This window comes from Raphanus sativus, chromosome 6, assembly GCF_000801105.2.
Source record: "Raphanus sativus cultivar WK10039 chromosome 6, ASM80110v3, whole genome shotgun sequence".
Lineage (NCBI taxonomy): Eukaryota > Viridiplantae > Streptophyta > Magnoliopsida > Brassicales > Brassicaceae > Raphanus > Raphanus sativus.
In genome coordinates this window covers 7,927,963-7,950,690 of record NC_079516.1, presented here as the reverse complement: position 1 = coordinate 7,950,690, position 22,728 = coordinate 7,927,963, and the positions used below count along the sequence as shown (strand labels likewise).

The 22,728-nt window shown below is 30.3% G+C and overlaps 2 protein-coding genes across 2 annotated transcripts; one reads left to right on the top strand and one right to left on the bottom strand.

The window, feature by feature from the left end:
• The first annotated feature begins 3,942 nt into the window (after positions 1 to 3,942).
• Positions 3,943 to 8,441, top strand: LOC108809922 (phosphatidylinositol/phosphatidylcholine transfer protein SFH2). The gene is made up of 7 exons (XM_056988822.1): positions 3,943 to 4,232; positions 4,328 to 4,445; positions 4,579 to 4,667; positions 4,755 to 4,801; positions 4,893 to 4,984; positions 7,295 to 7,428; positions 7,579 to 8,441. The coding sequence occupies exons 1-7, from the start codon at positions 4,158 to 4,160 to the stop codon at positions 8,221 to 8,223; spliced, it is 1,200 nt and encodes a 399-aa protein (XP_056844802.1). The 5' UTR covers positions 3,943 to 4,157; the 3' UTR covers positions 8,224 to 8,441.
• Positions 8,442 to 13,320: 4,879 nt separating this feature from the next.
• On the bottom strand, positions 13,321 to 17,824 carry LOC108807735 (linoleate 9S-lipoxygenase 5-like). Its single transcript, XM_018579982.2, has 9 exons — positions 17,445 to 17,824; positions 16,739 to 17,037; positions 16,005 to 16,248; positions 15,579 to 15,917; positions 15,390 to 15,481; positions 15,134 to 15,241; positions 14,736 to 15,040; positions 14,396 to 14,659; positions 13,321 to 14,303 (listed from the first exon to the last, which is right to left on the bottom strand). Exons 1-9 carry the CDS (start codon positions 17,689 to 17,691, stop codon positions 13,535 to 13,537), a joined length of 2,667 nt encoding a protein of 888 aa, XP_018435484.2. The 5' UTR covers positions 17,692 to 17,824; the 3' UTR covers positions 13,321 to 13,534.
• Positions 17,825 to 22,728: the final 4,904 nt, after the last annotated feature.

Genomic DNA, 22,728 nt, shown 5'->3' with positions numbered 1-22,728 from the left:
ATTGATAAGTTTTTACTCTTGGTATCTCACGTATTACAACACAAAATAAAATATATAAATATCTTAAATAGTTAGGTATCCCGTCAAAAATATCTCAAATAAAATATTTTGAGACATTTTTAACAGTGTATCTAAATATTTGAGATATTCATCTGTTTTATTTTGAGTAGTAATCAATGAGATATAACTCATCAATAATGTTTCTCTAAGATTTACAGTTTTTTTTTAAATCTTCTTGTGACTTGTTCTCTATCAAATTCACAACGTTTCGTTTTATATATTGATAGGTTTGGTCCGCCGGGCTTTTCTCGAATTATTGCGACAACATATATCTAGATTAAAAAATTAACATCTTAATCAATCTTCTCTATTAAATGAATACAATTTTATCTACCATAAAAAATCACAATAGATCAGTTTCATTAACTACATAATATGATATAATAATTAATAATAATAATAATAAATAATAATTTTTAACTATAAATTTGAATTTTATTTCTAATTATAACACAATTTATTGAGAAAAATAACAAAATCCTACTCAATGTTTTAAATATTTTTATTAAATAATATATTAATTAATTTCGTAATTAATAATATAATATAAATCAATATTAATTAAATTTTATTATAAAACATAAAAAATTCTATGCTATTTTTAATAAATTTATAATTATAGTCTGTATTATATTTAAATATAAGTATTAACAATATTATATTAAATTGATAAATTAACCTATTTAAATGTTTTAAATGCTTTCATTTAAATAAATTATCATTTACCATTGAACGGGTTAACATTTGTTAACTATGTAATATTTTTTTCTACAGTTATATATTTTTCAAAAATCATAGAAATTTTATCTACCATAGAAAGTCATAATAGGTTCATTTCATTAATTACATAATATGACATAAAAATTAATAAAATATTAATACTAAATATATTTTAACTATAATTTGAATTTTATTTTTAATTATAACAAAATATATTGATAAAAATCTAACAAAATTCTATTCCATGTTTTAAATATTTTTATTAAATAATATATTAATTAATTTATAATTAATAATATAATATTAATTAAAAAAATTATAAAACATAAAAATATATGCTATTTTTAATAAATTTATAATTACGCTATGTATTATATTAAAATAGAAGTATTGACAAGATTATATTAAATTTGTAAATTAACTTATTTAAATTTTTTAAATGCTTTCATTAAAATATATGATCATATACCATTTAACGGGTTAATATTTGTTAACTATGTAATATTTTTATACAAAAATAAAGTTTTTAACATATGTTAAAAGTTATTTCTACAGCTATATATTTTTTAAAATCAGATGTTCAAGATGATTCTTAATTTGATCATTTTAAAGTATATATTAAAAGTATAAAACTTGAAATTGTAATAAAAATTAATAGAAAGGTAAAATACATAAAAAAATCACTATATATAAAAAATAAGAAAAAACTTAAAAAATAAAATTTAATAGTTATAAAATACATAACACTAAAATATAATTCATATATTAAAAGTTATGATAATATCAAAGTTTATAAAATAAAAAGATGTCTGTACGAATATGCGGATTAAACTTTAATTTTTATAATAAATAAAAAACGTTTAGATTAAACTTTAATTTTTATAATAAAAAAAAGTTTATGGGGTTAACCGCATACAAGACTTCTCACAAGTTACTAAACTAAAACTTTCTGATAAAAAAGTATGGGAGTAAACTGCAATGACAAATATATACATCTGCTAAACAGGACATTAAAATATTTGTTTTTTTTCTGAAGCTATAGACTAAAGCTAGATATCTACTAAATACAGTCGTCTCTTTGATCATTATAACTAATTTAGCTGTTCAAACAACTTAGTTATTTTATATTTTCATATTCTCTAACGGTTTTCTTTATGCCTTGATACAGAAGAGATATCATCGATTATCTCTTTGACTTTATCTGTCGGTGTGTGGACACTAGATAAAAAGCACTAGAAACAAACACGTGAAACTAGCTTTTGCGCTATCTTTGCTTTTGACATGTGGATTTTACTGGATACATTTGTAATTTTTCCAACACTAATCACATACGAGCAAGTCACCGCCGTGACGACGACGGTCTCTTTATTTCAAGAATATTTATTCAGCCATTGTTTTCTGGTTTCGACATAGAAAGAACTAGAGTTTTTTTTTTTTAGAGTTTTTTTGTTAGAACTAGAGTTTAAGGTTTAATAAAGATGGATTCGTAAACATTAGACATTTTGGTTCATACACAATACGGCAATTTAGTGCAACATTTTTTATACAGTTACTATAAAGACAGAAACCTACACGTTTGAAGGGGGATACAAAATGGTTTAATAATCGATATTAATATGAAAATTTCACTAGCAAAACATGTATCTGTGTGTTTTCTGTTCTTTGAAAGAACCACGCAAAAGTAATTTACTAGGATCTGATGGGTTTTGTAACTTGAACTGGTTAATTATTGGTATACGAAAGGAACTGTTTATTTTTTACTTTTAACCGGATGGAGGACACTGGGTACAACAGTTTCCAACTGCAACTATACATTGCAGGAGTAAAGACAGTAGTAACATTTAGTCACATCAACTATTTCTGTAAAAATGTTTGGATTTTCAAAAACAAAGAGATGGGATTCTTGTAACTCAGTTGAAAATCTAGCTCACGTCTTCACAGGGCTTAAATATTCATTCAAATCTCATTGTGTTTTTATAGTATTAGTCAATAATAAACGAAGAAGAAGAAAAATAAACGAATGAAAAGATTGTCCTATTGGTATGGAAATATATTCTCTTGCTTGAAAATTATCTTATGGTTTATTTGCATGTTGAAGTTGTACATGTTAAGAAGACTATTACTGTTTATCAACTGATGTGATGCTAATGCGACTTATGACATTGTAATTGCAATCACTTTCTACTGTCGCTCGAATGATCGCAAATCGTTTATTATTGTCAATAAATAAAAGGTTGTACGTAAGTTCCAATTTATATGATCTTGGACTGATCATATAATACTGCGCAATAAACAAACAAACAACATTTAATTTCAAATTACAATCGCATATTGTAGTGACATGTAAACAAACATGGCTTATAACTGATATAAATATATCTGGATACGATGGATGGCAAAGTAAATGATAACTTTAATAACGTTACGTTGCATATATTTTTTTGTTGTTGTCTGTAATGGAATTTGTCATGCTATTCTTCTTACCGAGCAATCGATAGTGGACAACTAGAGTTTTGTTAGTCCGAAATCAGTTCCACTGACACGGTTCACAACAAAATTTGATCAAAACTCTTATTGGGGCATTGCAAGTACGTGAGCTATATTAGAGCAACAAAAAAACCTTGGAGTTTAAATTTTGACTTTTTCTAAATAACTAAGCCAATAAATAAATAACAGATAGGTGTTTGAAGTGTTTACCAGGTTTTCAAAAGTTCTAATCAGAACTCCATTCTTTTTTCTTTCATCTTTTTATTATTTTATCTGTTTAAATTCTGAGACACTCTTCTCAGAACTCATGAGTTGGTTTACGATATATGAACTAGGTATTGTATTAATTCATGTAGCTTAAATCAAAATTGATAAAGTAATCATCTTAAACGAGACACTGAATAAATTTGTTTGCACTCGAATGCGTTGCAATTCTTGAAACATTAACTTAGTTGTTTCTTAAACGGAAATAAACAAATATTTTGACTCGTTGAAGTTAAAAGACATTTGTAAGTGTTTATTGAAGTTTAGAAGTTAATTTACAAAAGGGGAGTCATTTAACGGCGTTAGTTATTTATTTATAAACGATTTTCACACATCTCAACGTCCGGCAAAACAACGTCATCAGCCAATAACTCCTCCGACATTTATAAGTTTTTGGCAGAAACCGTTTCCATTACACAACATACTGTTTCTGTTTTTTTTGCTCTCTAGACTCTATATAGACAGAGAAAACTACAAAGGTTTTCGCTCCAAGAAAGACACTCGCGGTACCACATACAAAACAATCATTGTCAGCTTCTTCTTTCTTTCTTGGCTCTTCATCATCTTGCTCTGTTCACAAACTCTTTCGTCTAAAACAGAACAAAGACATTTAAAATCATCAAGAAATGGGAAAGAGAGATGAGAAAGTCGAAGCTGTTCTTCATTTACTCTGGAAACAATCTCCACTCACTCTTAAACAAGTACGTTTAATTAATTTATATTAATAAAAGGCATATATCTGCATGTTTATTGTATATTCATGACTAAAGCTTGCAACTTTATATATATATTTTAGGAGAAGTTCTGTAACAAAGAGTGCGTGGAGAGATTCTTGAAAGGGAAAGGAGACAATGTGAAAAAAGCTGCGAAGCAACTACTTTCATGTCTTTCTTGGAGACAAGACATTGAGATTGGTATATTTTCCGATCTAACCTTCAAATCTCAACATTAAACAGTGTTTTGTTGCAATATAGAAACACGTTTCTTAAGGATGTTTTATTGTTTGTTTTTTCTTTTTTCTTTTTTCTTTTTGTATGTGTATTAAAGAGCGGTTAGGGGTAGAGGAATTCTCGACGGAGCTATCCGACGGTTTAGCGTACATCGTCGGCCATGACGGAGATTCCAGACCCGTTATAGTAACAGCTTCCTAATCGATCTTGTTTTCTTCTAAAAGCAAATACTAAATGTTACTTAATGATAACAAGAATGAGTTTGATTTACAGATTTTCCGTTTCAAGAATGATTATCAGAAGTTGCGTACTCAAAAGCAGTAAGTTCAGAAAACTAATCCACTCTTTTTATTGATATTCTGATTAACAAGCGTTTTGATAGTTGAAATCATTTTTTTCTGCTTTTCTCAGATTTTCGCGTTTGGTGGCGTTCACGATGGAGACTGCGATATCGACCATGTCCAGAAACGCGGAACGGAGCGTTGTTATTCTCTTCGATGCAAGTAAGCCTTTAGTAGTAGTAAAGTTGCATTTTTGCCCCCCTAGTAACCATCCAAACCTCCGTGCGTGGGCTCTGTACTAAACCGTGAGTTCTTGGCATGTTTGGTTTTATTAATTTGGATTGTTGTGTGTCGGGGACCGGAATTTTCGGACATATGTATATGCAGATGTCCAAATTGTCCCTTTTATGTGTCGACGCCAAACTTCCTATGTTATTACCAACAAAAGGTGTATCTATCTTATTAAAGGTGAAGTACAAATTCGGTGCGTTTGGATACTTGGATAAAATTAATAAAAAAATTTGGTGTGTTTGGTTATAGCTATAAAAAATGGAGTGTTTGAAAACTTGAATAGTAGTATCTATTAATTGTGTTTCCATATTTCACTTAGTTTAACAATTTAATTAATTATATTATCTTAATAATAAATTACATCATTAATTATATTACCATAATAATAATAATGCATATTTTTATTTATTAGATAATCAATATTAACTTTGTGCCAATTAAAAAATCAAAAATGCTAAATAATTAGGTTTTACATATGATTAAACATTTGGTTTATTTTATTTTACTAAAATATTTTTATTTTAGTTACAATCGGTGGAAAATTATGTACCCAAAAACATAGTTCAAAAATATGTTTTGTGAATAAAATAATAACTTAAATCAAAATACTTAAAATATCCTACATTTATTGTCACTTAATTTTCCACTCCATATAATTATTTTACTTGATAAAAAAGCTCTTTCTATTTCACTTAATTTAGCAAAACACATAAAACAGTTTTTTATTAATTTATATAATCATTTAGACATGAACATTATCTGTCTATTTAGGTACATGTTGTTCTTTTCGGGTATCCTTTTTTTTTTGGTAACCAAGTCCCGCTTGAATATTATAAACTTATGTGTGGAATTTGAGTTGGATCATTCTAGATCTGGATGAATTCGGTTCTGATGTATAGGAACCTAAAAATATCTAAATAACCAATGTATCTAAAACGGGTTCGGATATTTGTAACAAAAATAACCATATAACCTGATTCGGTCCAGATCTTTTGAGTATCGTTAGTTACCAGATCTTTTGAATATCGATGTATAAAAATATATTTCACGGGCCAATTTAACAAAATATTAATTGGTTCAGTTGAAATAAATATATTTTAAAAAATTATATGAACTGAAAAAATCACTATAAGAGTACTTACATTTGGATTCAAATCATTTTTTTAATAACAAACTACACAAATATGTTGATTTGTATACAAATTTAAATTACAATGTAAATATTTAATTGAACACAATTAATACAGAAATATGTCACATTGTTTAAACAAAATATCAAAGTAAACAGTTGCGTTCTAAAATCATTTATTTTAACAACAAGCCAAATAAATATGTTGATTGGAGAAGGAATAAAATAAAGCCAGATAAATACATAGTTTACCAGAGAAATATTTAAATGAAATACGGTTGTTACAAAAGTAGAATGTCAAATATAAACAAATGTCCTATATTGTAGGGGAAGCATTTTAATCAGTTACGTAAAAATATATAGCCCACTATTTTAGTTCATAATATGTTTAAAATGTAAATTAGTATGTTAACCTAATAAAACATATTAATAATTCAGATTTGGTCTAACATAGACTTCTCTATAGTAGATAAAAAGTAGGACTCTATTTTAATAGAGTAGATTAGTGGCAAGTTTCTTGAAATGTGGGGTTAACTATATTATTATTTGTAAGATTATTTATTTTGTAACTTAAATTTAATGAAACGATTATACCATTTAAAATGAAAAGTGGCGTATGGATCTTTAAACATTTAAAAAAAAATCTGAATGATTTTTTAAAAAAAAAATTCTCTTCTTTATCATTTGCTTTCATATTTTTTATTTTAATATTATTTTGATGATTTTTTTTAAAACCATGATGACACTCTAAATATTTACTTCACAAAACAAATATATACCTCATTTTACAAATATTTTTTTCTCGTCTTTCTAATTCGCTTTCACATTCTTTAAAAAAATATGATTACCATAAAAATGAATAATTAGTATATTCGCTTCAAATAAAAAAGTGAAAAGAATAATTAGTATATTCGCTTATAATCACGCTTATAAAGATTTAAGCTTTTTTCCTGCACAAATGTTTTTTTCACCTTTTTATTCTTTTGAAGGAAAATGTACAATTATAGTCTATGCAGAAATATCTTTAAACCTGATTGTACAATTAGTTACTGGTGCCACTTGATTAATATTCTCTTTGCTTTTTTTTTTGATGATAATGCCTACAAAAATAGGCTTTTTCAGATCATCGTCTGCCTTAGCAAATCTGCTTTTAGCGACCCTAAAGATTATTGCAGATAATTACCCATGCCGACTTTACAAGGCCTTTATCATCGATCCTCCCTCTTTTTTCTCTTACATTTGGAAGGTAAATAATAATCTTCTTTCGATCAAAAAAAAAAAAAATAATAATAATCTTCTTTAGTTTCAAAAAAAAAAGAAAAAAATCTTCTCAAATTTTAATAATTATCCCGACTGTAACTACATGGATAACTCAAAATATGTACTTAATTGACAGGGTGTACGTCCTTTCGTGGAGCTATCAACGCTCACGACTGTGATCTCGTCGCTGGACTACGACGAGCCGTTAGATATCCGCCACGTTGCATTAGCATCATCATCATGTTCTAGATCTGCCTCCCTACGTTTCAATGCATCGTCGATTAAATCAACGGCCACGAATGGTTCAGCTTCTTCAAGATTCGCCTTCACCGTATCTCATAACTCCTTAAAGCCGTGGTACCTTTCCTTCACCAACACGTCTCCTCTTAACGCCGCTGCCTCCACCGCAGCCTCTAAAGTTTCTCCGATCAGCGCACGGTCGTTATCTTTCGCGTCTCCGGCGTCGCGTGGCTTAATAGACGCGAGACCAGCCGCATGCAGAAAGAGTGTGTTTCCCTCGACGCCGTTGCCCGAGAAGACGTACCCGAAAACACCACGTCCGTCTTTCTTTCAGTCTCCGGTGATGTTTTTTCGCGGGGATAAAAATGTTGTCGGAGGTGAGAAGTCATCACGTGAGGCGTTTGCACCGTACCTGAAATTCTACCGGAGGCCGTACGATGAGACGGCCTATAGGTCTAACCTACGGGGTCCACGTGGATTTGTGTCGGTCGTGTCTTCGCACGTAAGATGTCGCCATGCGTCTTTATCTCAACGGTACTAGCTAGGCTTCTAGCTATGACGTTAAGAATACGAGATTAAGGAACAAAGTATATGCTATTAATTAAAAAGTACTACATTTATCTGTTCCACCACTCTATTATAAACTATCAGTTTCATTACGATGATATGTAATGTTCAATGAGCTTGTTTTTTAATTTCATTTGTTTCTAGTTGAGTCCAAAACAAAAGTTCACTAACAAAGAATATCATCATGTTCCTTAACAGTTAACATCCTCTTTTTCCTATAGATGCATGCATTATTTTTTCATTGTCAAATAGAATGCATGCATTGAATATCCAAATGACGCAGCACGAGCCCACACCCGTCTCAGATCCATTGAATAACCAACGTTGCCCCATAATGTATGTTAGACTAAATTACAAAATGAAAAGGACCCTTTCGTAATTTACAGAGATCAAATTATGGTACATGGATCATTAGCTTCATGTAGAATCCAAACTTTGAAAAACAAAAATTAAAACTGCACGTGCGACGTTTATAGGAATTCGAAGTCAATTGTTACATTTTAAGACACCGTGGTCGTGACGTTGAACAACTTATCTAACAATATTTATATGCTCTTTAATTGGCGAAGATTTGACTATACGCCTGTAAATTATTAAAATTTCAGTGTCGTTTTTGAGTTAAATGCACTTTGCATTTACCTATATGAGAAAAAAGCTTTCAACCAACGACATTGATATGGGAAAAATGTCGCATGTCGTCCTTATTTTACAAATATTGTAGTTTAATATATATCTATTTCTTTTGTCATATACTCGTTTGTATTTTCAGTACCGAACTTTAAACAAAAGCTCAAATTTACCATTATTACTCTAGTGTAATAGTATTTGGCTTCGAATGGAAATGGCATCACGCCCTGCACCGCAGTTAACAGTAACCAACACTTTTATATATACCATATATTTATACGTTTTTATAACTGTTAAAACCACACCGCAGTTAAAACGCTTGTCCTGCACCGCTCAATCCGTAGTCACCATTCGGAGCCTTATAAAGATTAGGTAAATAGTCTAGGCAGAATCCGACGTGACTCATTTTTTATAAATAAATACCATTTTATAATTTATATTTCATATAAAAATTAATTTAATTTTCAAAAAAATTCACATGAAAACTTAGAATATATTATATATATATATGTTTATATTTATTTATAGAAAATATTATAAGTGCATATTTTTATAGTTTTGAATTACAACTAAAATCCAAATACGTCAATACCAATAAAATATACATCTTTTATTAATTTAGGTAAGTTACTCTAAATTTTTAAATTATATCACTTTGTAATAAATAAAAGATCTATTTTAAACATTTTTTTAAATCAGAAACTTATAATAAATAGAAGAGGTATAAAGACCTTGTAAACTAAGAGATACAAATATGATGTGATTCAAGTCGGTTCTGTCGTTACCAAAAGTGTATGAATGTGTCAGAACCGAAAATATGCAAACGGACTATGAAATAAAGGATGAGAATTGAAATTGGGATCAATGTTTTCAGATGCGTAAAAAACAGATAAATAAAAAAAAAATATTAAGACAACAATATAATTTTGATCTAAATAGATCATTTATGTTGGTCATAAAAGGTCATGCTCTTATATCAACCATGGTTGACTTTTAACATTTCTTGATGATATCTCGTTCACATATTTTCAGCAACGATCCATTCTTGCCTCTTCAATCATGATCTATTGACACCTTTTTGGTTACGACTTATTCGCATCCTTTTAGTCACGACCCATTCATACTCTTTCGGTTACGATCCGTTCACACTCTTTCGGTTATGATCCGTTTATATCCTTTTTGGCTACGATCTATTTGCACTTTTACGAAAACAATCCATTCACAACCTTTCGGTCACGACTATTTGCACTTTTACGAAAACAATCCATTCACAACCTTTCGGTCACGACTATTTGCACTTTTGGTCACGTTCTGTTTGCATCTTTTCGGTCACGATCCACTCACAATGTTTCAGTATCCACTCGCAATGTTTCGGTCACGACCATTTGCAATCTTACAGCACAATCATTTGCACTCTTTTTGTCATGGTCAAGATCCATTCGCACTCTTTTAATCAAGATCCATTTCACATTATTTCGGTTAAGATCTGTTTGTACGCTTTCATTCATGACTGTTTGCAGTCTTTTCTTTACGACCCTTTTGCACATTTTCAGTCATGACACTTCCGTACCCTTTTAGTCAGGACACTTTCGCACCTTTTAGATCATGGTACATTTGTACCTCTTGGATCACAGCACGTTCGTACCTCCTAGATTATGACGCGTTCACAACACATTTATACTTCTTCGTTGATGATACCACATAAATATTTATAATTGTTTAATCAGTGTTAATATGAAAATTATGTCTCTTAAATTTTATATGAAAATTTTATTTATTAATATTGAGGTGAAAATTTATTTATTTTGTTTTTACATTAATCATACATATATATTTTTACTTCATAAATACTTGAAATTTTTTTATATCTAAAACTCAGTGTATTAATATGAAAATTTGAATCTCTTAAGTTTTAATATATGAAAGTTGCATCACTTAATTTTTTAACATGAAGATTATATTTATTAGTTTTTGGGATGAAAAATTGTGTCTTTCACTTTTATTTTCTCATTTATATTAATTAATATTTTACATAAATATTTTAATTGTTTTATATCAAAAATAAGTTTATTAATATAAAATGAGTCTCTTAAGTCTTATAAACGAAAAGTTGCATTTTTAGTTCTTAAAATGAAAACTTTCATTCATTTTTATGAATAGACACAACTCTTAAAATTAATAGATTTTAAAAATATAAAGAATGAAAAGATACAACCTTTGACATAAAAATTAAAAAAACACCAGATTATAGACAAATACATCATTTCATAATTGACAACTTTTCAAAAAAAAAATGTATTAGATATGAGATGCAACTTTAATATCAAACAATTATAAATATCAAAAAATTATAACTATTTATGTAAAATATTAATAAATAGATATGAGCAAAGTAATAGTGAAATACAAAACTTTTCATCTAAAAATAATAAATACGATTTTCATGTAAAATATTAATAGATGCAACTTTCATGTATAAACTTAAGAGATTCAAATTTTCATATTAATACACTGTTTTTATATATAAATAACTGCAAATATTTATAAAATATTAATAAATGGATGTGAGCAAAATAAAAACGGAAAGATAGTTATTTTGATATGATACTTATATTAATAGTTACAACTTTTAAGGTTAAACGAAGTTATTTGAAATGATACTATTACAAAATATATTTTGAATTGACATATCATCTCAAAACTGTAAATTATGAAAAGACACATTAGCAATTTTAGAAAATATATTTTTTTATAGACACATCATTTCACATAACAACTTTATTACACAAGACACCTTAACTATTTTAAAAATCTATTTTTTCTTTTACAATAGAAAAACATGTTTCTTTACACTAACTAATACACAACTCTTAAAACAAATAACGAAAAGATAATTAACAAGAAGGAAATTCCTATAAAAACACACAATTTTTCAACATTGTTTAGGTTTGATATTATTGATAGATAAGTTTATTAAGTGTTTGAAATAATTACCTTATAAGGAATATAATATAAAGTTTAAGAGAAACATTTAAACATAATTAATTTAAGTTTTGTTCAAAAATTAACACATAAGGGGGAAATTTCTCTAAATAGCATCATGAAAAGGTAAAAGTAAATATATTTATATATTTGGATTTAGAGTTCGGTGATTAAGATTTACACTTGATTTACAAGACCATGACACTGAGGTAATTAATAAATCTATTTTTAACTAATCTTGTCTTTTCTAATTATTACATCATTTACTAAAATAATTATAAATTTCTGTAACAATAAAATAAAATCTACACTTTTCCTATTTTATAGGTTTCAACACGATCACAATAACAGAGTTTTCTAAAATTAAAGCCAAAATATTATTGCTAAAATCTTGCCTTTAATTATTTTGTATATTTTCCTATAAATAATAATCTAATGTAAATTAATTATTTTAATTTTAATTATTATAAAGTATAAAGCACAGTTTTTAAATAGTATGTAAAAAAATAAATAACAGCCTTAAGCGGATGTACGGGACATATTCTTAAATGTGATACAATTAACGAATTACAAGACAACATATAATACTCAATATAAATTATAAAATTACTGTATTTAGAAATATCATAACAAACGATTATATTTAAAATGATCACTTACACAAAATGAATATTTATTCATAAAAGAAGTAAAAACGATAAACCCGTACACTACAAATTTTTAAAATATAAATTATCATTTACACAAAATAAATATTCAGTTATACAAATGTAAAAAAACCTGCACGAAATTTTTAAATATAGATTATTACTTAGACAAAATTAATATTCATTTGTAAAAGAAAAAGATAAAAAAATATGCGCATCAGTACAGATCAAACTCTAGTTTTTTTATTTTAAATGTCATTTTATGTTTTTAATAGATTTATTTATAAGTTTTTCTAATTTTATGCATACTTTTTAGTTTATTAATTAACATAATCAATTAAATAATGTATTAATTAGATATAAAATAATAAATTTAATGATTTTTGTAAAAAAAACTTAGCGTGAAACAGATAGAGTATTGAATAGTACACTTGTCATGCCAGATTTCAAATGCTCTTAAAATGATAACTTTTTTTTTTTTTTTTTTGAATTATACAGAGGTATCCTGGCCCCACCGAAATGGTCCAGACTAGTCACGTGTTGCCACATGTCGGTCCTCTGTCCCTGGCGATGCCGAAATGTCCCTGGCGATGCCGATGCCGAAATGATAACTAAGAAGAACTACTTTTCTATTTTGTAGGAGTGCCTCAAAATCCTCTTCGTTTGATGTTCTTTTCCTCGAAAACAAAAGCTTTATATGACTTTAATAGAGATTCCTAAATATAGCTTTCATATCTTATCTTATGAGATTTTATTTCGTGATGATACTACATGATAACACTTTTTATTCTTTTTGTTAAAAATATATTATACCATGACATAAAAAAAATTGATATATTTATACGAATCATGCATTCCACAAGCACACAAAAACATATTGAAATGGAGATTTACATTGTTCTAGAAAAAACTAGGACAATTAAGATGCAAATAGCTTTACATAATGATGGAAAGTAATACAAATTAAGAAGTATATCCACGCTGAGCAACCTGGTGAATGGTATGACATGAACAATGAGTGATCTGTCTCTAGATAGAGACACTGTTTGGAATTCCTTTACCAGTAAGTCCACCTTCCCTTGTATAATCCGTAGTGTTCGGGTACAAGAGAGTGTATGGTATGTTAACCGGTCCGGTCCGGTTCTTCAACCTCTTATCGTTGTTTCTCCTTATAATATTGTTCTCTATCACTTCTAAACTCTTCCCAAACCGGTTGAACGCCTCTAAAGGCTCATCATCCGCCGTCCAGTTCGGTGAATCTCTCTGCCCTAAGTAAATCTCGTCCGTCGAATGCATAGACAAAATCTCAATGATGGAGATACCAAGCAGAGTTTGTAACTGCGGCGTGATGGTCTTCAAGAACGCCACTTCCTTGTTTTCCTCCAGCTCAGTGTACTCTTTCGTACCCGGTTCAGGCATGAACCGACGGCTGACGGTAGGTCGGTTTGGGAGAAAACCAGCGTAAGGGTATTGTCCGAAGTTGACTGCTGCGTGAAGAGCAGAGGCGATCCAGATGATGATGGTGCATGTTTCGATGAGTTCGTCGCGGGTTTGCATCAACGGCCACCATGACTCGTTTTGTATATCGCCGTGACCTTCGGTTCGAAGCTCGGTCCACCATGATTGGATCTCTGTATCCGTTTGGACGGTTCTGTCATTCTTGTAATAGAATGAGCAGTACTCTGTCACCCACGTCTTGATCGCTGACCAAATCTCCAAACCGTCCACTGCGAATGGATAATCCTCTATCAGAAGTTTAACGCCGTTATCGCTGCTCAGATCTTCAACAGCAACTCCTCTGCAAGAACAGGGTATTTTAAGGTTACTTGTTACACAAGAATCAAACGTTACTTGTGTCACAAGAAACAGAAAAAGTCTTTATATGCATACCGTTTAAGTAGATCCTTGGGGAGGGCCTGATCGGTGAACACCCAGCTCTTATAAATGGAAGAAGACATCTCCATGGCGTAACGACTAGGGAACACAGTTCTCTCCAGAACTCCATCAGAGTTTATGAGGACATGTCGCGCCAATGCGTTGATGTTCATCGTGTCACGGAAATGAGGATGAAGAAGCTTATAGATCGGATGGACCACACTGAGTTGCCTATTTGAAGCGATTATGAACGGTTCAATCACTGCATGAGTCTGCAACCTACAAAAATAATAACATAACCGGTTACTTCATACCAAAATCACTAGGTTGTTTTACAGTGTCACCATTTAATTACCAGTGGCTTATAAGCTGGTGATAACCGGAGTCATTAACCGCGGCGTAAGCCTTGGCAAGCTGCCAAACCGATCCCTCGACGCCTTTTTCTGATGGTGTGAAAATTTTGCTCACAGATCCGTGTGATTCACCTTGTGCGTGTGGAAGACTCAGCTCTATGGCTAGAGGCTTCAGTGTTCCGTCTTCTTGAAGCAACAGAAGCGTTCTGGTCGCATAGGTTTTAGTGTTTGTTGAGTTTATCAGTGTCAAGTATGGCATCAGTGCGTCATGGTGATCCAATATGTATAGCTTGTTCTGTTCCAAAGCCTTTTTATATAACACAGAACAAAGCCAATAACAGTTATGATATGACAAGAAAGATTTTACGTGTGAAACAAGAAAGGTGTGTAATATACTTACTTCTTGTACACTTATACCGTTCATGTGTGGTTCTATGTGCTCCTTTCGTATAGAACTATGTTGGTTTCCATATTTTGCAGAATCTAGATAACTCTTCGGAGGAAAATCCTGCAATTTAATTTTTGTACATTTGGTTATATTTTTGACATTTTTTAATGATTAAGAGGTTCTAGGTCCGAATGCCCATGTATTCGTTAGGACGACCATCTTATACGAATGAAAAAAATTAAATTGAGTGATTTGATGAAAGTTAAACCTTGAGAGTGAGACGTCTTATAACCACCGGATTGAGTCCAGCAAGCATTTCTCTCGCAAACTCTTCATCGGTTCTCCAAGCTGATCTACTCTCTGTAACAACATGAATCATCTATGTCAAAGTCTGTAAGCATTTTTTTTGTGTAATCTCTAACTGTTTATTTAAATGAGACTATAATTTATAGATTACGTTTGAGGACGTCAGGCAAGGGAAACTTCAAGAACCGTTCTCCATCATTGCGAACGAGCTCACGAAACATCTCCCATGGAATAATATCACGGAGCTTAGAAATGGTGTGACCATTAGCGAGCTTAATACTACCATCATAGAGGTGAAAAACGTCTTCGAATGAATCAAACTCGTTGATAGTCTTGTCGCAAAGAGAGGCTATTTCAGGGACTAGTACTTGAGTCACCGACTTGAGTGCGTACGCGAGGAAATCAGAGAACTTCACGTGGCTAAACCGCTCGTCCCTCGGCACGTAGATGTTCAGGTTTAGTAATGCAAGCCTGCTCTCGGACTTAGGGTCTGATAAAAAAAAGGGTGACGTATATGTCAAGTAACTATTGAGTTTTGCTTATATAAGTAATGGTTTCGAATGTTGAGTTGACTAACCGGATTTGGTTGGTTTACGGCCGGTTTTTCCTCGGCGAGGATAAGGGAATTCAAGTGAACCGCCGAGAACCGGACGGGCTGAGTCAGAACCTTTGTCGGGAGCACCCAAGTCGTTGTAATAAGCGTAGTCGTAAACTCTGTCCCATTCTTTGAGTTCTCCTTCTTTCTTGTCTCCTCTTAGATTCTTTAGCTCTTCTTCTCTTAGCTCTTTAACTAGCTCCGGTGTTTCGCTTGGAAGATAAGCCTTTTGTATTTGTATAAAAAAAAATTACAAAAGAATAATATTAAAGAACGTCAATCACTTTAGTAGTTGTCCCTACCGAGTTACACAAAAGATTCTCTTAATTAGAAAATTATTTGCAATGAAAGGAGAGGATGACTTGTAAAGATAGAACTCTTGTATATTGCAATCAATATAACTAACTAAAGATTATGTCATATGGATTATGATTATGTTTCATATACTTTATATAACCACTAACCAACCAGTACACATTAAACTATAACAATCAATCATTATTAGTCACCTCTACCTATCTGGACAATAGAAAACCAAACAGAAAAAATTCCCAGAATTGAAAATTAGAAATATTGAGACTGGGGTCAAAGAATATTTTTGGCACATGGACAATCAGAGCAATCCAGATTTTAATTGGTACCTCGGTCGAAACAGTGCGTTATATTATTAGTTTATTACTAACCCCACTTGTCCCAATTTCGTTTATAGCGTTTACCTTGTTGGAGAAGAAAACGCGGTCGGAGCGGTATCTATGGCTCGGATAGATCCAAGAATTGCAAACGAAGTGTATGGGACCGCCTTCACCGCCAGGGAAGTTGCGAAGAGTGAGGGACTTAAGGTAGAATTGACTACGGTGGTGGTTCTTGATCACAAACGCAGCCGGTGGTCCCATAGACTCGTCCCAATCAAACGTCACACCAAACGCGGTTTCTTCTGCGGTTACTGACGTTTTTATCTTTGTCACCCATTTTTCCAGATGTGCTGCTTTTCCAAGTCTTCCTCTCTTCTCATTGGCTGGTTTATATTATACAAAACATGAAAACATTACTTTCTTAAAATAGAACAATGTTTCAAAAAAAAAAATAGAACAAAAGAAATCTTGTAGGGTTTATTTTAAATGTACAGTACATGTAAAACAACAGTAAGTATACTAGAGTGGCTATAATTAATCTTTAATCCTTTCTCTGGTCAGATTGAAATTACTATAAGATTTGAAACCCACGATTTGATTTTGACCAATTGATAACAGAGAATCAAGAGCACATAAACACCCGACTAATCATCAGTTTCATCATGAATATAATATGCAAAACTTTAGTGAAGAAATCTTATTCTAGGAAACAAAAGAGTTTACTTAAAGATGGGTCTGTTTCTGTAACTATGTACATGTAAACGGGTCGAGTTAAAGAATGAAAGAATACCGGGGTGGGGTTGGAGAGAGCTGATGAGGTGGAGAGAGACACGACGACCAAGAAGCTCATGGATTCGATCGAGAAGAGAAGCCATGGTGTCTTTGAAGTCGAGAAGGTTCTTCTTCATTACAACTACTTCTCCTTCTATCTTCATTGTCTTCTTGGTCTTCTTGTCCTTCACACCTTCCTCCAGCGTCTTTATCTTCTTTGTCTTTGGTTTGACGCATAAGATCTCTGCGATATGGGTATGGATCATGGCGATATATATTGCAGAATTTTCTCTGAGTGAGAATGAAGAAAAAAAAGAAAGAATGAGATTCTGTGCTTGGAGAATGACGAGAAAGATGTGCGATTATATAATGTTTCTTTTCATCGACTTTGCATTTGTATGTAAGTATATGATGTGAATGTGGTATTATATTTATATTGGTACCTAAACAAGAAGCAAAAAAAATATTGCCAACAAAAGTTTATTATTATTTTTGGTATTCACAATTAATATATTGCATTGATTAGTGCATGCATTACTCTCCTTAATATCAACAAAGGTTTTGTAACACGGTGAAAAATAGTGTTCACATTTTTTAGTATTACCAGTTTACCACCAGTGATATATCTATTTACCTGTGAAGATTGAATGTCATTTTCCTAAGTCAAGGTCTTTTAAAAGGTATGTGATGATAGACTTTTATATTAGGGTGTGAGTCTGGCAGAAAATAAGCCATCAGAATCCTCTCTGATGACGTGATATAATTCTCAAATAAAATTAATATCTCATATATTAATATTGAGATTATTTTTTGTAATATACTGACCTTGTTTTAATCTTTTGGCTGCTATTTTTTTTATTATGATTGGATTTTTTTTGCATAACTGTTAATATCATATAATTAAAAGTTTGATCTTACATGGAAATATACCAAAGAGACTGAGACATGTTGGCAAAAAAGGAATAAAAGCAAGGTGAAACTTAGAAACATAGACAATTGAGCGAAGCTACCTAAGCCATATATAAAGACATCAAATTCCCGAACTTCTCCCTGTGCTTCCTTGCAGTTGCGGTGATGGAGTTCCTTACTTCCCGGTCTATGATTGCATTTTCCTTTAATTGATAACACGCATTTCATGGAATTTAAACAAGAGTTGCGACAACGGGAACATTGTACTTGTAGACTTTTTTGACCTTCGCTACTACTAAAATCCTGCTCAGTGTGATCTTTAAACCAAAGACCATAGGACCTAGTTAAAAAAAAAAGGGTGGTAAACCATTTCTCGGAGAGAATGTGAAAGCTTCGGTGGCCACGTACTGTGATAATGTGAATGTAGGCGGATTCGAATTCAGGTCCCGTAGGATCCATAGAACGCCATGCTACCACCCGACCACAGACATGTGGTTACATATTTTACCTTTTAATAAAATTTATTTTGGTTATTTTGAAAATTCCCAAGTATAAATCATGTTTTGTTTGGTTGAGTTATCATCAGGGGATGGGGATGAGGAGATCAAATTGATTCCTAATGAAATAGCTATATATATTAGAATGTGTGTACATTTTTTTTTGTAACAAGAATGTGTGTACATATTTAAATAAATATTGGCAATAGGCACCATTTGCTAATAATATAGGTTTATATATATATAAATTTTGACCGACGAATATTTGAATATCCTACTTGTAGCCATCATGTATCAACTATCAACCACCCTTCTATTTTTCTCTGGATTTGCTAAAATTTATTCTATGTTTTGTTTGTTTTGAGAAAAGGCATTCTAATTTATTCTGTGTTTCTTTTGCTTTTACGTCTACGTTTGTTTTATTTTATCTAACAACTCATTAATCAAAGATGCATGTAGCATCTGCACCCTTGAAAGCATATCCAAAGAAAAGTACCTAGAAACAAGAAACAAAAAACAAAAAAAAAGAGCAGAAGAATACAATGAGCGATTTGCCTATTCAATAATATAAATATATATATACTACAAAACAATTCATTCAAAAAAAAAGATACTACAAAACAAGTGTTACTTTTAAAATATACTACTAATTTGGAAACTGTTTACATATACTACATTAAAGTAAACATGGTGAACATGTACTACTTGATCCTTAGTCAATGCTGGTTTAACGATACCTTTTATTTGAAACTAACAATACTTAAGGCTTCAGCCACTAACATACAAAGTTTAAAGGTTATACGATTTTAATAAAAATTTGAAAGAGTTCGTTTTTTATCTACAAAAGACGATATATATTATGCTGTTGACTCGAAAAGAACTATGTTAAATCATGTTTGGTTATGTTTCTCGTTAAGGATTTTGAATTTTGGGAAGCAAAAGCATTCAATAACGTTTCAAGCATTTGTGCAAACATCTAAATCCTTTCAATCACTTCATATCTAGTCGTGGAAGAAACACCAAAAAGCAACTATGATTAAAATTGTTTGATAGCTTCTTATATCTCGTCATGGAGAAAATTAAACAATGACCGAAGAAAGCGACTTTTTATACAACTAAAGTAGAAGCTGAAACAAACATATTCATATGTAAGAACACTAGTTATGAAGGGACAAGAATCCAGCAAAATAATATGGGAAATCAACAATCAACATATAGAAATTAGTTCGTAGAAAAGTTAGGAGAAACAAAAAAAAAAGGTTGAAATTGCTCGCTGCTGATACAAGCCCATATCTGTAAAAGCATACAAGAGAAATATCGGTCGAGAGAGACCTTACTGGAGGAGGCGTATACCACTGTCCAAAACATGTTTTCAACCGTATTTGGAATCAACACGTTTGAAAAGGGCAATGATTTTTTTTTTTTGTAACAATGCAATGATATAAATAATAAATTTAAGAAAAAGGTTCTGATGCTAATTTTGTTCTTCAGAGGTGTTATTCATTGCTCGTAAATATGGTAAGCTAATAGTAATGGTAAGGTAATTGGTAACAACGTTAAAAATACACGAAAGGGATATTGGCGTTGATACTGCCCATGAAATCACAAAAAAAATCAAGTGATATGTGAACCACATGCGTCTTGATAGGGATTGGTGGTTTGTAATTATTTTGCATTATTACGTTCGCTGTTTATCATATTGTTTTGTGTGACATGATGAGTACTACTAGTAGTACACCATGTTTTATTGTTGTGTTCCTGTAAATTGTTATTAATGTTTTATTTTGGATTACCGGTCTAACGGTTTATAAAGTTCCAAGCCAAATTTAAAATTTATGTTTCTATATATATTTTATCAAGATCACAAAATAATACTAAACAAAAAGTCAAATTTAATAAACAATTTATAGAAACTTTTATTGTTGAAATATATTTTTTTTTTGTATTTTTTCCGTAAAATCATCAACTATATCTATGTAGTTAAGTTTTTTAATCATAGTTGTTCCAATAGAAAACATAGAAAGTTCATTTAATATCTTTTGTAACATGGTGTAACGCAAATTTCTTTTTATCAGTTTTAATTTTGGAAAACTTCTTTCAGTTGTGTCGACTAATACCAAAATGATTAATAATATACGCTAAGTAATTTATGTGTTTTAATAACAATCTTCGGATTTTTTTTTAAAACTTAAGCACTTCTACAGGCTATCAAACTTCACATATCTTGATTTTTGAAAGATCTTCAGTTCTATAAACAAATCATAGCCAGTTATGTGTGAATTCATACTATTCTTAAGTAATTATAAAAAGACTTAAAATCATATATTAAAACTTATAAAACTATAACAAAGATTTATAAAGTCATTTATTTTGACTTATAAAATTATATTATAAAATTTAAATTATAAAATTTAATAAAATTTTAAAAATCTTTTACGAAGGTTTCTGAATTATTTAGAAGATATAGTAAATTATTTTAATATATATATATAAAGAATAAAATTTATATTACTTCTAATGGAAATTGCAATAGTTGTATCGTAGAATTTTCTATATATAACATACTTAATATTTTAATAACTGATACAATATTAATCTAATTCTATGAAAATAACCATTTAAACTTTGCCAAAAATTAATATTGTAAATATGTTTCCGTAATTCAGATGTCCCAATTAATAGTTTGGATGGTTTGTCCTTTCGGACCGGTCTGATTGTTATATGAATATTTAATAAACGTTGACCTACCAGTTGAATTTTTTCTTTTACATGTGTAATTAATTACCAAGGGAACAATTTGTTGACCTACCAGTTGAATTTTTTTCTTTTACATGTGTAATTAATTACCAAGGGAACAATTTTTCACAGAACTTGGTTATTTATTTGTCAAGGAAATAAATTGTGGTTGTTTTCCTTTGCTAGTGGCATAAAAAATATCTTGGCCATATATTGGAGGAACTGTTACTGTTAACTAGAGATATTTTATAAATATACATTAAAATATAGATGTACGGTAATACTGTATACCTGGTCCCGAAATAAAGAGATAAATACGAGTTAAAGTCATGAGCCCACAAAGCTCAATAGGTGGACCGCCAGCTCATTTGGATCTTGCAAAGTGGGTTCCCTACATTTTTGATACCACTTTTTTATAAGACATTTTTTGATGAGTAATTATTGAAATTATCTCTAGGATCAATACGTAGGTTCACCAATTAATAAAAAGTTATTCTTTTATACTCAGTATATTTTTAAAAGATAAATAAAATATTTTTTCAAGTTATATTATGTTTTCAAAATAAAGAAAAAAAAATAGTAATTGCAACAAAATTTTTGTTTTATAAAATACTATCGGCAAAACACTAAACCTTGAATTATAAACCTTACATTATTGATAAATCTCAAATTCTTGGTAAATCTAAAACCTTGGTAAACCTTAAATTTTTGGATAGTCATAAATCTTTGATTTTTTTAAAAATTACTTTCAACAGTCAGTAAAACACTAAATCGTAAACCTAAACATTTAGTTATTCACTACCTAAAGATTTATAATTTACCTAAGAGTTTGGGTTTATGATTTACTGTTTTGCTGTTTAAAAATAGTTTTTTTTTATTTTGTTTGCAACTACTATTAGTTTTATTTATTTTTATTTTTTAATTTTAACAATATAATATAATTTGATAATATTTTTTTTTTAAATACTAAATATAAAATAACTAAATTCTATTAGTTAATAAACATATAGGTTCACCCAAGTGAATGAACCCAATAATTATTCTTTTGATACTTCCTTCGAATCTGAACTCCATTCACTCAATAAAAATCCGAAAACGAAAAAAGGCAAATAAGCAAATATACAGGTGCTAATTTGGTAAAGGTTGTACGTCTTTTAGAAA

Coding starts and splice junctions, on each gene's coding strand:
- LOC108809922 (XM_056988822.1), top strand. CDS start 4,158: ATGGGAAAGAGAGATGAGAAAGTCGAAGCTGTTCTTCATTTACTCTGG. Junction 4,985..7,294: donor TGTTATTCTCTTCGATGCAA/GTAAGCCTTTAG, acceptor CTACAAAAATAG/GCTTTTTCAGATCATCGTCT. Junction 7,429..7,578: donor TTTTCTCTTACATTTGGAAG/GTAAATAATAAT, acceptor CTTAATTGACAG/GGTGTACGTCCTTTCGTGGA.
- LOC108807735 (XM_018579982.2), bottom strand. CDS start 17,691: ATGATCCATACCCATATCGCAGAGATCTTATGCGTCAAACCAAAGACA. Junction 16,249..16,738: donor GCGTTTTCTTCTCCAACAAG/GTAAACGCTATA, acceptor CAAATACAAAAG/GCTTATCTTCCAAGCGAAAC. Junction 14,304..14,395: donor CCCAAGGATCTACTTAAACG/GTATGCATATAA, acceptor CTGTTCTTGCAG/AGGAGTTGCTGTTGAAGATC.